This window comes from Bos mutus, chromosome 11 (genome assembly GCF_027580195.1).
Source record: "Bos mutus isolate GX-2022 chromosome 11, NWIPB_WYAK_1.1, whole genome shotgun sequence".
Lineage (NCBI taxonomy): Eukaryota > Metazoa > Chordata > Mammalia > Artiodactyla > Bovidae > Bos > Bos mutus.
In genome coordinates, this window is record NC_091627.1 from 103,715,406 (window position 1) to 103,729,480 (window position 14,075).

Below are 14,075 nucleotides of genomic sequence, written 5' to 3' on the forward strand. Positions count from 1 at the left end.
AGTGAAGAGAAGCAAGCAGCAGCCTGGCCAGCGTCTTTTCAGCTTGCCCGCTGGCATCTCCCTCACTCGCTCAGATACACCAGCCCCCAGAGAGGCCTCTGGAGATCAAATCACCAGCTCAGATTGAGACTGTTTCTAGGTGGCGCCGTCCAGGTGCAGGACTGCCTCTGATCTCCACTCTGCAGGCTGCCCTCTCCCAGCTCCTCCTGACGACTGTCCCATCCCACACCTGGGCTCGCTTCAGCCAGGCTCCTCCATGCCTCACACATGCTGCTCGCTCTCAGCTGACTCCCAAACCTTTCAGCCCCACGGGCCTCACTCCCAAGCCCACATGGCACCTGGCCTGCACACCTACCCGGGTGGAATTTGCGCTCGTGCCGCTCAGGGTGGTCTAGGACCAGCAAGCACATGCTAGGACCGAGAGCCACACCCCAGCCCCACTGAGTTCTGTTTGTGCCCCATCTGCACGTGAACAGGAAGCCCAGGTGGGTATGGATGCTCACTGACCCACCAGACACCCTGCAGCCCCAGAAAGGGTCATCCCGTTATTCTTTACTACTGCCCCTCCCCCCACCCTCGCCACACTGGCTCTGCTCCCTCCTCCACTTCCCTTAAATGACAACATCTTCAACCTGAATCCCAGGCAAAAACCTCACATGTTCACAAATACTTCCCAGTCAGACTTCGACATCTCTGAAATAATCACTGGGTCCTGTCCTTCTAACTTCAGAAGTTTCTGGAAGCCTAGGCCTTCCTGGGAGCCCCACAGTGCCTACCTAAGTTTTGTTTACACGTCTGTCTCCCTCGTAGACCACGACTTCTGTGAACAGGGCTGTGTTAGTCCTCTGACTCCCAACAGCCAGCACACCGTCTGACACACAGGATTCCAAAAATTAGATGTTTGTTGAGCAAATGAAAGAACAAGCAGGCGGAGGGAAACAAGATGCTTTTAAGGTGTGCCAGATGGTAGGAACCGAAAGCAAAAATTATGCAGTGTTCTTTCCAGCCTTTATAAAGTTGTTTCAGGAATAAAATTAAGCCGCTGGGGAAGAATGGCATAGGAAATACAGGAGGAGTTTTTAATGAAATCATTTCTAGCTTTTTCCCTCCAATATATAACCCACTATCTATAAGGAACAGTAATAGGCCTAAGGTTACCTCAGGGGTCAGTGACCAACCCAGAGTTTAAACCCAGCTCTTTATTGGGGGCTAGGTGGTTATAAAGTGGGTGGGGAAAGATAAGATGACTAAAGAAGAGCTGAATGTCTGGGGCGGGGAGGAATGAGCTGCAGGGAGGGGCAGAGCAGAAGCTGGAGGGTGGGTTTCAATCAGGGGCGGGGCTTCCAAACCCTCTAGTGGAGAGTTCATTCATTACTGTGCTTCCAGGGTCTTCACAGGCATCTGTGGTGAAAGAAAGACATGGCCAGCCAGGAGTAGCCCAGGGAGGCTTTGTTTTCAGATTTCCAGCTGTGGCCAAACTCAACCACAACACGCGGTACTGCCAACATTCTAGGGGAGGTTCAAGGAGAAGGACCAAGGTTCCAACAGCAGGAGCCTCCCAGTGGCCTGACAGCCTGCACCAGCTGGCGGGCCTTGCTCTGGGGGCCCGCAGCGCCGGGCGCCAGGTCTCACACACTGTACAGGGCTCAGTAAACACCTGGCAACAGCTGCCTTCCTTTGGGAGGCAGAAGCAACTGGGAAGCAGTCAGGTGGGCATGCTCAGCCGAGTTCAACTCTTCACGACCCCATGGACTACAAGCTCCTCTGTCCATGGGATTGTCCCAGTAAGAATAAGAATACTGGAGCAGGGATACTGCTTTTTCCTCCTTCAGAGGATCTTCCCTACCCAGGAATCGAACCTGTGTCTCCTATGTCTCTTGAACTGGCAGGTGTATTCTTTACTGCTGAGCCACCTGGGAAGCCCAGGAAGCTGTTACCTCCTTGCTTTAGTCTCAAGGCAAAGCTCAAAGCCGCAGGCTTGCAATGACTCTCTGCACCTGTCTCTAAGTGTGCAGAGCATATCCATGATTCTCACTGGTGAGTGAAGTTATGTCAGCTCCTGATGCTCAAAGACCGCTTATTCACTGAGAAACTGAAGCACAGGGAAGGGGAACCAGGACCCCAAACTCTGCTTCTCAGGCCGTGACCCGAACCTCTAACACGTGTGTCTCTGCAGGAGCTCCTCCTGGCTTTCCTGGTGCAGCTGGAAACGGTCAAGTCCCTGGATAACAGCACCGCACACCCATTTGTCTGTATCCCTTATCAGCTCCTCAAAATTCTAACACTTCTGGAATGGGGGTAATTCTCAAATCTGACAGGTCATTCATTCCTTCAGTGACTTTTTAATCAAAGTCTTACTATGTACCAAGAACCATTTTAGGGCTTCCCTGGTGGCTCAGCAATAAAGAATCTGCCTGTAATGCAGGGGACATGGGTTCAATCCCTGAGTTGGGAAGATCCCCTGGAGGAGGAAATAGCAACCCACTCCAGTATTCTTGCCTGGGAAATCCCATGGACAGAGGAGCCTGGTGGGCTACAGTCTGTGGAGTCGCAAAAGTCTGACGCAACTGAGGGACTAAACAAGAACCATTTTATGGGCAGGGATATATGGGTGAACAACACTTAGACCTGCCCTTTGGTACAGTGGGAGGAGTCAGACAATAAAAATGTAAACCCGTAAATCACACAGTTGTTAGAAAGTGATAGGAGAAAAAGAAAAATGAGCACAGGGTGGGTCAGGTTAGATTAGGAAGGTCAGGGAGGGACCAGGGGTTGCAGCTTTAAATAAGGGTGGCAGGAAGGCCTCACTGAGAAGATGAAGCAGACACAAGGGAGGGGAGAGTGAGCCACAGAGTCTGGGGGAGAACATTCCGCCTGCGGGAGCAGCCAGCACAAAGGCTCCAGGCTGGGAGTGTCCTCAGGGCCAGCAAGGCCGGCCTGGCTAGTGACAGAGCCACTCACTTGTTGCTCACTCATTGTTTAACAAACGTTTACTGTTCGTTTCTTCGCCAGGCAAATGAGTGGAGAAAGTGCTGGTACACACGATGCCAACCCTCAATGAACTCACAATGCTGGTGGGTGAGGTGGAGATGAAATGACCTTAAAAGAGGGTCACACCCACAGCGGAAAGACTCTGGAGGGATTCAGGGCCCTCATCCAGCCTGGAGGTGATGAAGGGTCCCCAGAACACAGAAAAGCCCCTTGGCTCGACTAGGCAGGGACCCCGGCTCAAATATCTGTGCTGCTGACAATGCTGTGTTAACCCGACTCATTGGTTTTTCTTAACAACAACAAAAAAGAAGCAGCCTGGAACCTCCCTGGCAGTTCAGGGGCTAAGACTTCGGGTTCCCAATGCAGGGACCTGGGTTTGATTCCTGGTCAGGGAACTAGATCCCACATGCTGCAATTAAAGATTTCACAGGTAGAAATTAGAAAGATCCCATGTGCCACAACTGAGACCCAGAACAACCAAATAAATATTTTTAAAAATGAAATAAAAAAGAAGCCTTCTAAATACCAGATTTGTAAAGAAAAGGCAGTAAGTTGCAGGTGTACACTGAGCATTTGCCATGTCCAAGAGGGCCTTAGATGCCCGAGGAGAAGATGTGTGAGAGATCACACTCTGGGGAGCCCAGCACAGCCATGAGTTAAAACTAGGAACCAAGAAATGATGGTGTGATGCCCAGGGCCCCACAACGCAGGACGCAAACTGTGCCTGTGCGCCCACAGAACCACCAGCAGCCCCACCAGGCGTCAGCCTCAGGCTACAGGCTTGATAAGGAGGAGGGTCCAGGGGACTAAAGTGTGTATCTGCAGAGCCCCACTCAACACAGCTCTGCCCTCAGAGATGCTAGCTCTGTTTTCCCAGCTTCAGGAAGTGGTGGTACTTTTTAAATTAAAAAAAAAGATGAGCCCAAAGATGGCCCTGCCAGGATTCAGGAAGCTCCCACCCTGCTGATCAGGGGCCGAGACGCCTGACCATGCCAGTCCATACGGGTTGGATCCAGATCCGGGCTGGACGACGCAAACGTGCTTGTCGGGTGTGTCACCAGCAAGTCCCAAAGACCATAGAGGTGGTTAAGGAGGAAGCCGCCCTGGTGAGTCCTAGCCCTGCTCCTGACCAAGCAACACAGGAAAAGCCCTCCGGGCCTAGAGGCTGCAGGGTGGGGGTGGAACTCAAATCCCCCCTGCTCTTCTGTTTGGACTTGATACCTGGGTTCCGCCATTCCTGGGTCTGCCCACACTGAAGCTCCCCCGGGGCTGTGCCATTACCAGCCCCTCTGCAGACCACCTTACAGGCTGTCTCCCACTCAAGCTTATATAACTGGAGTTCTCCTCAGATCTGATGCTGAGAGTCAGTCTGTCAAACTGAAAAAGGGAAGGTACCCAGTCCCCACCCTGGCTCTAACCCCAGCATCCCTGCCAGGCCAGCTCCTCCCTATCCTACTCTGTCACCCACTGATCCAGCCAGTTGAGGCTCTCCAGAAATGAGCAACAACGGGCTGAGGTCTTGCCTCAGCCAGCAGGAGTCCCATGTGTGGGGAGTGAAGCAGAGTTCTGGCATTTAGGTGACCTCCCCCATTCCTTTATAAAGAGCTCCCCTTTTGGTCTCCTCACCGCCTTTGGGCCTTTGGCCGAGGAGGGTTTTGCTCCATAATTGGCTTGTTTACTGTCACTCGGAGTGGCAGAAGCAGGAGGAAAGTTTTGCTAGAAGTAAGGAAAGGGGTGTGTGCTCTGAGCGCTGAAGCTGCCGAGTAAACCCTCCAAGTGTCTAACTACCAAGAGCACGTGTGAGAAAAAAAACACCAGGCCGACTGAAGATGCCCAGCAGACCACAGGAGGAACGCTTATGTGCGGCGCCTGGGAAAGATAGAATAACCAAAGCTTAATCTGCTCGCTTCTGCTGAACAGTCAAAAGCATTACCTGGCATTGCTCTCGGCAGGGAGCCAGCGAGTGCCCTCCCAACTTGGCTTCCGGGGGCCAGGCGCTCCGGTGACACTGTACTCGCTTGGCTCCAGAACCTTCCAGAGCTCCGAGAGCCCAGCAGACGGACTGCCCTGACTTTCAGGCTCTTCCCAAGGCCCTGGGTGTCTCGGTCTCTCCCCTACTGACCACTGATCAGCAGAGCCTGTACCCACAGGAATGGAACCACCTGCTGAACCAGAAGCACATTCTCTGCTGCCCAACTCAGCTTCTCTGCTCAAGGGGTACCCTCTGCCTCAAGGACCAAGTCTCCCCAGCTTTCAAGGATCTCCCCAAATGTTCCCTCTGCTGTGAAGGTTTTCCGGGTTCCCCAGCCCCTTCCGCACCCGACCCCAATAGGACCTGCTGGCTCCAGTACCATGCCCTACTCTCCATGCCCCGGTGCTGGCCTCCTTGAAGGCATTAGCCTCACTCCATCCTGCTCCCACGCGGGCAAGTATGTCTTGCCCTGCTTGGATCCACCTGGGGCACAAAGCACGGTTCCTGGCAGATGCTTAAGAGCTATTTCTGCTGGCCTGAGTGCCCATCTCTGCAGAGGCATAGGGAGTGCTGGGCAAATGGACAGAGTCACACGAATGGAATGATAAGATCAGCAGACACAAAACAGGTCAGGATATGCGAGGTGCCGCATAGAGGGATGCGGGAGCCACATCCTGGGGCCTTACCCTTCTTGAACTCCTCCAGCATGGCATCCAGCTTGGTGTCGTGGAAGACGAAGTGCACTGGGTGGTTGTAGAAGCGGGTGATGGTCTTGAGCGGGGTGCAGTCATCGGGATCCACGAAGGCCAAGTCCTTGACATAGAGGATATCCACGATGTTGGACTGCTCGTCTTCAAACACTGGGATGCGGGTGTAGCCGCTCTCCATAATCTCCGACATGGTGTTGAAGTCCAGGATGGCATCGCTGCGGATCATGAAGCAGTCCTGCAGCTGGGTCATGATATCCTCCACCGTCTTGGTCCGCAGTTCCAGGGCCCCCTGGATCATGTTCAGCTCCTCTTTCACGAGGTCATTGTACGGCTCAGTCACCTTCAACATCTCCATCAGCTTCTCCCGATTGTAAACGGTGCGGATCTCCTGACCCAGGAAGAAGTCCAGGAGCTTGCTGATGGGGTAACTGAGGGGGAAGGTGATCAGCATAAAGAATTTGGTGAGGATGATCGTGTTGGCACCCACGGCCAGCCCGTGCCGGGAGCACAGGGCCTGAGGCACGATCTCCCCGAAGATGACAATGCCAATGGTGGAGGAGGCCACGGCCACCAGGCCGGACCCGATGAGGTTGTCTAGAAGGATGGTGAGGGAGGTGTTGACCAGCACATTCCCCAGCAGCAGGGAGCAGAGCAAGTAGTTGCCCTTGCGACGGATGGGCTCGATCTTGCGGGCATAGCGCCGCTCCTTCTGAGTGCCACAGTTCTGCACGATGCGCAGCTCCATGGGGTCCAGGGCCATCAGCCCCAGATTGAGGCCAGAAAATATGCCTGACAGCACCAGCAGCACCATAATGATGAGGACGTGCAGCCAGAGGGGCAGGAGCCTCCCAGCCTCCTCCTTCATGAGGAGCAGCGAATCCTTGTCCGTCCACCTCTGCCAGGGCCCGTCCACGCCCGCCCGGGTGCACAGCGCATAGAGTTTCATGTTCTCACTCCTCCGGAGGAACTTAGTGAGCACCACCAGCATCCCCGACGTATCCCCGCGGCTCACGTTGACCAGCTTCTGGACGACCAGGTCCTTGGTGAGCTCGGGGCAGTCAGTGGAGTTGTGGAAGGTCTCGGCGTTGTCCACCTCAGTGAAGGAGATCAGGTTGCTGGAGAAGGAGTCCAGCCCCTGGCCGTACAGCCTCAGGTTCACCGTGCTGCCCTCGGACACGTAGATGATGCCATCTGTGTTTATCCCACACGACTTGTTGCAGCTCGCCAGCCTCATGCCCAGGATCGCGCTCCGCTGGGGGTCGCCCTGGCCGCGGACCCCCGGCGCCCACAGCAGCACCAGCAGCACCAGCGCCGCCAGGAGGAGGCGCCCTCGGGCCGGCCCACTGCCCGGGCGCCCGCCCCCGCCCACCGGCGCCATGTTGCTCCGGCTCGGCCGCCGCCGCTCCGCGCGCCCCGCCGCGCAGCCCCGCTCGCGCCGCCGCTCCTGCCGCTCCGCCGCCGCCGAGCCAACTGTCCCGGCCTCGGCCCTGACGTCAGGTCAGCGCCCCATCTGCCCCGCCCCGCGACCCACGCCTCTCATTTGCATGGGAGGCTCCGCCCCGTGGCGCGCGGCTCGGGCGCCCTCCCTTAAGGAAGTCCGGCATTTAAGGTGGCGTGGCGCGAGAGCGCGGGAGCAGCGGGAGGCTCTCCGCCCCGCCCTCCTCCTCGCAAGCTTTTCCGCCCTCTTGGCGGGTCCTGCTGTCCTCCGCGCCGACTTGCTCTGCCTATCGCACTGTTCCCCTTCCGCAGCCTATCCTGGCCTCGCTTGCTGGGCTCCTTCCCCTTCCCCAAAAAAGCTGCAACGGAGGCGGTGACTCCTCTGTAAGAACCTCCGAAGCAGCACCACGTGGTGCTCGGGCCAGAAAATTGCTTTTCCTGCTTTAAGAAAAGAAAAGGAGAATCCGAAAGCAGAGGCCTGAGGGAGGTCTTCAAGTCCACAGACATTGTTCTGACCTCTGCACTGCTGGGGCTTTTGCCCACCTTGTCCAGAGGCTAGAAGGTGATCCCCCAGGACCAGGCCAGAGATCTCTCGGGCCAGTGGAGGGGAAATCTGGGGGACCAGATGCAGGGAATGCAGATGGAAGGAGCATGGTCTGTCATTTTCCTTTAGGACACAAATACTGAGCGCTCCCATGCCGGGCGCTTGTTCCAGGCTCAAACAATATAGCAGTGAATGAGCCAAAGATCCTGCCCCCTGGAGTTGGCAGTCTAGGATAGGAAATGGGCAATCAACAAGCACGTACAAGGACTTCCTGTTGGTCCAGTGGTTGAGAATTTGCCTGCCTGAGAAGGCCCTGTGCCGCAATGAAGACCCAATTCAGCCAAAAAAAAATTTAATACATAATATTTTTTAATCCTCGCAAACAACCCTAAATATTTCCATATTACAGATGAAGAAATTGTGTCTGGGCACAAATCAGGGCCCATCTAGACTATTATCTTTAGAGCAGGCTTGTGTGACTTCAGTAAGACAAGTTGGAATGTCTCTCAGCCCCAGCTTCCTCACCTGTAAAATGGGGGTAAGAATGATAACACAGGGACTTCTCTGGTGGTCCAGTTGGTTAAGAGTCCACCTTCCAATACAGGGAATGTGGGTTCGATCCCTGGTCCAGGGACAAAGATCTCACATGCCGCAGGGCACCTAAGCCCGCAAAGCAACCAGAGAAACCGGGTGCACTGCAGGGAACAGAGACCTGACGCAGCCAAATCGATAAATAAAAAGCAAAAGATGCTAACAGAGCACCGCTTCACTAAGCTTGTAGGAACAGCTGCCCTAGGCGTGGAACAGGACAGGACAACTCTGAATGCTCTTTGACTATGTAGCTGTTATTGTTATTGTTGTTGTTATTGTCTGCCCTTCCGGGACCAAACTCCTAACCCTAGATTGTGGTGACTGACCAGCTGGGACAGCTGCGTGTGGAAACGAGCTGAGAGGCACGGCGCCAGGCCTAACCCTGAAATGACTGCTTCCTGGCCAGCCCTCCTCAGTGTCAGTCAGCAACTATGAATTGAGTGCCAAGCACTCAGGGTGTGGGGGGAAGACCAACCGCAGCTGCCGCTCCTGTTAGGGGGGAAGGAGAAAGACAGACAAACATCCTTATAATAATCACAGAGGCGTGCTGATGAGAGGATCAGGTACCAGGTTGAGCACTGTGTCTTGAAGCAAGGATTTTGCTGGCCCTGGAGACACAGAAATCCGTTTCACTGTCTCTCTGCACAAACACTGGTGTTTATTTTTATAATGGTGTACTGTTTGCCAGTAAAAGCAACAATCAATAGCAGCCGGAAAGAGACTAAACAGAGAGGAACAATCATATAGTGTTTAGGAAGGTGGCAGAAGGCTGACTCAAATAAGCCCTGTTAGCAGGGGTAGTGAGTGTGGCATCCCAGGCCAGCCTAAAGCAATCCTTTGCAGGGAGGTCCCTCACTTCATATTTCACAGGGAGCGCCCAGCTTGCCAGTTATTCAGAAAACAGGACCCTCAGGTGGGCACTGGCCAACACAGAACACAAGCAGAACCTTTGACCAGCTGTTTCCACCTACCTCCTCCAACCAGCATGTGCCATTGCCTGGGAACAAGTGCAGTCTCAAGGGATCTTCTGCCCTCATATCTTTCCAGCCAGTTTTAGGACCAGCACCTTCCCCCAGGGTCCTCAGAGACTCCCATCCTATTATCAACCAATTGGCTGTATTTATTTTGCCCTTTTCAGATGTCTGTACTCAGAAGTGTTCTATGCATGGACTGAGCCCAATGACAGAAACCAGCAAAGAGAAGGAAGAACAAACAGAAGCTTTCGAGATACTTAGGTTAAAAATGCAAGGGGTGGGTCTTCCTTGGTGGCTTAGTGGTAAAGAATCTACCTGTTAATACGGGAGGTGCTGCTTCGATCCCTGGGTCACGAAGAGCCCCTGGAGAAGGCAATGGCAACCCACTCCAGTATTCTTGCCTGAGAAATCCTTTCATGGACAGAGGAGCCTGGCAGGCTACAGTCCATGGGGTCGCAAAAGAGTCAGACGTGACTTAGCGACTAAACCACCACAGTTCATTTAATTATACCCATCCATGCTCTTATTCACACCAGTGATTAAGTGAATACAGCTGATCCAATGAAGTCAAGAAATGAAATTCCCCTTTCTGTGCTACCCCAGCAGGGGTCCATACAGCCTTGCTCTGGGTTCCCAGTGTAACTTAAAGGGAAACTTTTGCAATATCCAAAATCCTTGATGTCCTGCAAATGAAGGAAGAGAAGGAATCTGTTATTAAATAGTTTATACGGTCTTAAAAGAGAGAGAGAGAAAGAAGAAAGACAGAATAAAGAAATTCCTCTTCACCCTCCCAAGGCCTTCAACCTGCAGGGAAGACAAGACTCGTTGTTGTACAGTCACTAAGTTGTGTCCAACTGCGACCCCGTGGACTGCAGCACACCAGGCTTCCCTGTCCTTCACCATCTCCCAGAGTTTGCTCAAACTCATGACCATTAAGTTGATGATGCCATCCAACCATCTCACCCTCTGTCGCCCTCTTCTCCTCCTGCCTTCAGTCTTTCCCAGCATCAGCATCTTTTGCAATAATTCAGTTCTTCGAATCAGGTGGCCAAAGTATTGGATCTTCAGCTTTATCATCTGTCCTTCTAATGAATATTCAAGGTTGATTTCCTTTAGAATTGATTGGTTTCATCTCCTTGCTGTCTGAGGGACTCCCAAGAAAAAGTCAAATGCAATATAACCCAGAAAATGTCAGAAGAGGTATTTGAGGCCCAGACTGGAGTCCATGTTCATTCTCTGCCTGGCTTGAGTCCCTGGTTAAGGCATTTAACTTTGCCTCATCTGCAGAGTTCCCGCAGCATGGTGAGGACCACGTGGAGATGGAGGTGTTTTAATGTACAGAGCAGGAGGCCTGGGCCATGTCTGGCTCCTGTGAACCGGCTGTGAGAATGGCAGAGGGACCTGCAAATGAGAATCCTCCTCCTTTGGGGGGCAGACCTGTTCCTCTACCTGGGGCAGAAGACTTTACTCACCTGAGTTTCCTCCATTTGCAAGAGAGGAGTGTAGAGAGGATCCTTCTCTGAGGGGTCCTGATACCTGACCCCCGCAAGCCTCCCAAAGCACTCCATTCTTTATTAATTTATTATTATTATTATTTATTTGACTGAGCCGGGTCTTAGTTGTGGCATTCGGGATCTTAATTAATTAATCTTAATAGTGGCATGCAGAATCTAGTTCCCAGACCAGGAATCAAACCTGGGCTCCCTGCATTGGGATCGGGGCGTCTTAGCCGCTGGACTGCCAGGGAAGTCCCCCTAAGCACTCTATTCTTGACATGGGCCTGAAGAGTTCTTTCCCGGCCCTATGGCAGCATGTCTACAGCTCCTGTGTGTGTGATTTTTTTAATATATATTTTTTTCTTAATATATATATATTTTATTGAAGTACAGTTAACTTACAATGTTTCAGGTACACAACAAGGTGACTTGGATATATATATACACATATATTATTTTCAGACTATTTTCCATTAGGTTATCACAAGATATTGCCTATAGTTCCCTGTGCTATATAGTAAACTTTTGTTCTTTTTGCATATCTGTTTTTAAATTAGAAATCTAGCATTCTATTCATACTAAGTCAAATAAGTAGAATGAAAACGCCATTAATATTTTAGGCAAAAGTTCATAAGTTTTCTAATATATATATATATTATACATAGTATTTATATGTACTTGCATGCCAGGTGCTTCAGTTGTGTCTGACTCTTTGCAACCCCATGGACTGTAGCCTGCAAGGCTTATCTGTCCATGGAATTCTCCAGGCAAGAATACTTGAATACAAGAATGGGTTGCCATGCCCTCCTCCAGCGGATCTTCCTGACCTAGGGGTTGAACCAAAGTCTCTTATGTCTCCAGCACTGGCAGGCAGGTTCTTTACCACTAGTGCCACCTGGGAAGCCCTTACTATTTATATTATAGGTATACATAAGTTTTGGAGAAGGAAATGGCAACCCACTCCAGTGTTCTTGCCTGGAGAATCCCAGGGACGAGGGAGCCTGGTGGGCTGCCGTCTACAGGGTCGCACAGAGTCGGACACGACTGAAGCGACTTAGCAGCAGCATACAAAAGTTTCTCTACTACACTTGATAAAGGTTTGAAAAAGAACATCAAAAAAAAGAAGAGATGGAGAAATTGAAAAACATAAACTAAATGAAACAGGAGCACTAGCATGCCTACAGCTCCCGCGGTTGAGTCCACTCCTTTCTGGTCCTGTGCAGGGAGACAACCTTAAAGGTTTACTGCCCTTTCTATACCTAGCATTGTGCTGACACTGAGGATCCTTGATGAACGAGGTCTTGAATCCGTGACCTGGGGTCTCCTGCCCCTACTCCCTAGGCTGGGATCCTCCCAGGCTGGTTTCTTAGCCCTTTTCAACCTCTGGGTCTACACAATGGGGAGCTGCGGGCAGAACAGCTGCCCGTCTGCTGGTGGAACTCAGAGCCTGAGGCCTGCCGCAGCCCCCACACTGGACAGAGTCCTCAGGGATGCTGTGGGCCTGGGGTATGAGAGCCTGGATAGAAGCAGAGTGAGACACAGGCCATCCTCAATACATGCTGTGAGGACTTCCCTAGTGGTCCAGTGGTTAAGGATCTGCCTTCTAATGCAAGGGACGCAGGTTTGATTCCTGGTTGGGGAACTAAGATCCAACATGCCACAGAGCAACTAAGCTCTCACACCACAACTATAGAGAAGCCTGCACACTACAACAAAGATCCTGCATGTTGCAGCTAAGACCCAATATGGCCAAAAATAAATAAATTAACATTTTAAAAAATACATGCCATGGCCTGTTCACCACTGTCTCCAAGTCTACAGTAACTCTGAGCATTGCAAGATAGATCTGTGCTATTTAACTGTTTCAGAAGGGAAGGGGCAGTTGTCCCTCCTCTGAGGGATGAAGCAAGCATGGAGTTAGCTGGATGCTGCTCTTTTCTGGGGGGAGGCACGACTAGGGGCATGTGGAATCTTAGTTCCCTGACCAGGGATTGAACCCATGCTCCCCGGCACTGGAAGCACAGAATCCTAACCACTGGACTGCCCCGGAAGTCCCTGGATGCTGCCTTGACTCGCATCCCAACTCAGGTCATCCCAGGGAGTGGGGACATGGGGACCCCATGTGTGAGAAAGACTCTTCATGGAGCCAGAGAAGTGGATGAAAACATCAGGTCAGCGGATCCAGGCCCATAAAAGGATGTGCCTGACAGGCAGTCAAATGCCAGAGTGGCAAGAGGGAGGAGCGTTTGTATGCATTGGGTAAGCTTCCTATTGCCATAGGACAGGTTGTTCTCCTTTGGGACAGGCCCACGGGAGGTAGGATGCCCCACTATGGGGATTCAGGCAGAGCTCTGGAGGCCCAATTCGCGGGTTGGCTTGTCCACAGATTGCTTGCATGACCTAGGACTCTGGGACATCCTTGAGTGCCTAGTGAGAGGAAGTCTGGCCCATGGTGAGAGCGCAATACCTGATCAGTAACCATGACGACAATGGGAAAGAGGTAGCCAGGATTTTCAGAGGACGTGCAGATGTCCTTAGCTCCCCTATGTCTCCCCATCCAACTCCAGCCAGTCTTCTTGTCCTTTCCCTTCCCTTTCCTGCAGAGGGAGAAAATCAGTTGAGGATGAGCGGAAGATCACTGAGGCCTGAACAAGACCACATGGGGCCCCTGTGGGCCTCCATGGGAAAGGAAGCAGGGAGGCTGGTGGAGTGCAAGTGCAGGGAGCATCACCCAAAGGGCTCAGGCTGGTGAGAGGGAGAGAAGGCTTTCAATTGGGATCCTGATCAGATAGACCTAACACCGTGCAAGCTCAGGCTTGGGGAGCCCCTACTAACCCAGGGTCCCCTTGAGAACCTCAGGCAGCGCTGGGTGTGAGGGTGGCCCTCAGGCCCAGGCCTCTGCCCGCATCCCTCTCCCCTGCTTCCCTCCCCCTCAGAAATACTGGGACACCTTCTGTCCACAGGACTGGCAACCCTAGCAAGCTTTCCCTTCTGCCTCCCAAAACACTAAGACTGCCCCCCTTTTGTTGATGTGGATCATTTTTTTAAAGTCTTTATTCGATTTGTTACACTATTTCTTCTGTTTTATGCTTTTTTGGCAGAGAGCCATGTGGGATCTCAGCCCCCAGACCAGGGGTTGAACCCACCCCCCCACCCACCCCCGCACTGGAAGGGGAAGTCTTAACCACTGGACTACCAGTCCCAAGACCCTTTACTATTTTAACAAAGTAATGGAGAAGGCAATGGCACCCTACTCCAGTACTCTTGCCTGGAGAATCCCGTGGACCGGGGAGCCTGGAGGGCTGCAGTCCATGGGGTCGCTGAGGGTCGGACATGACTGAGTGACTTCACTTTCACTTT

General features: G+C 52.5%; 1 protein-coding gene across 2 annotated transcripts in view; it reads right to left on the bottom strand.

Annotated features, from left to right (window-relative positions):
• CNNM4 (cyclin and CBS domain divalent metal cation transport mediator 4) overlaps positions 1-7,164 on the bottom strand; it is a 37,111-nt gene extending 29,947 nt beyond the window's left edge. Inside the window, exon 1 of one of the 2 annotated variants that reach the window (XM_070380014.1) lies at positions 5,650-7,164. In XM_070380014.1, coding sequence (XP_070236115.1) covers positions 5,650-7,051 — 1,402 coding nt within the window. In that variant the 5' untranslated portion in view covers positions 7,052-7,164. The remainder of the gene's footprint in view (positions 1-5,649) is intronic. The other variant, XM_005891619.3, reaches the window with a different exon arrangement.
• Positions 7,165-14,075: the final 6,911 nt, after the last annotated feature.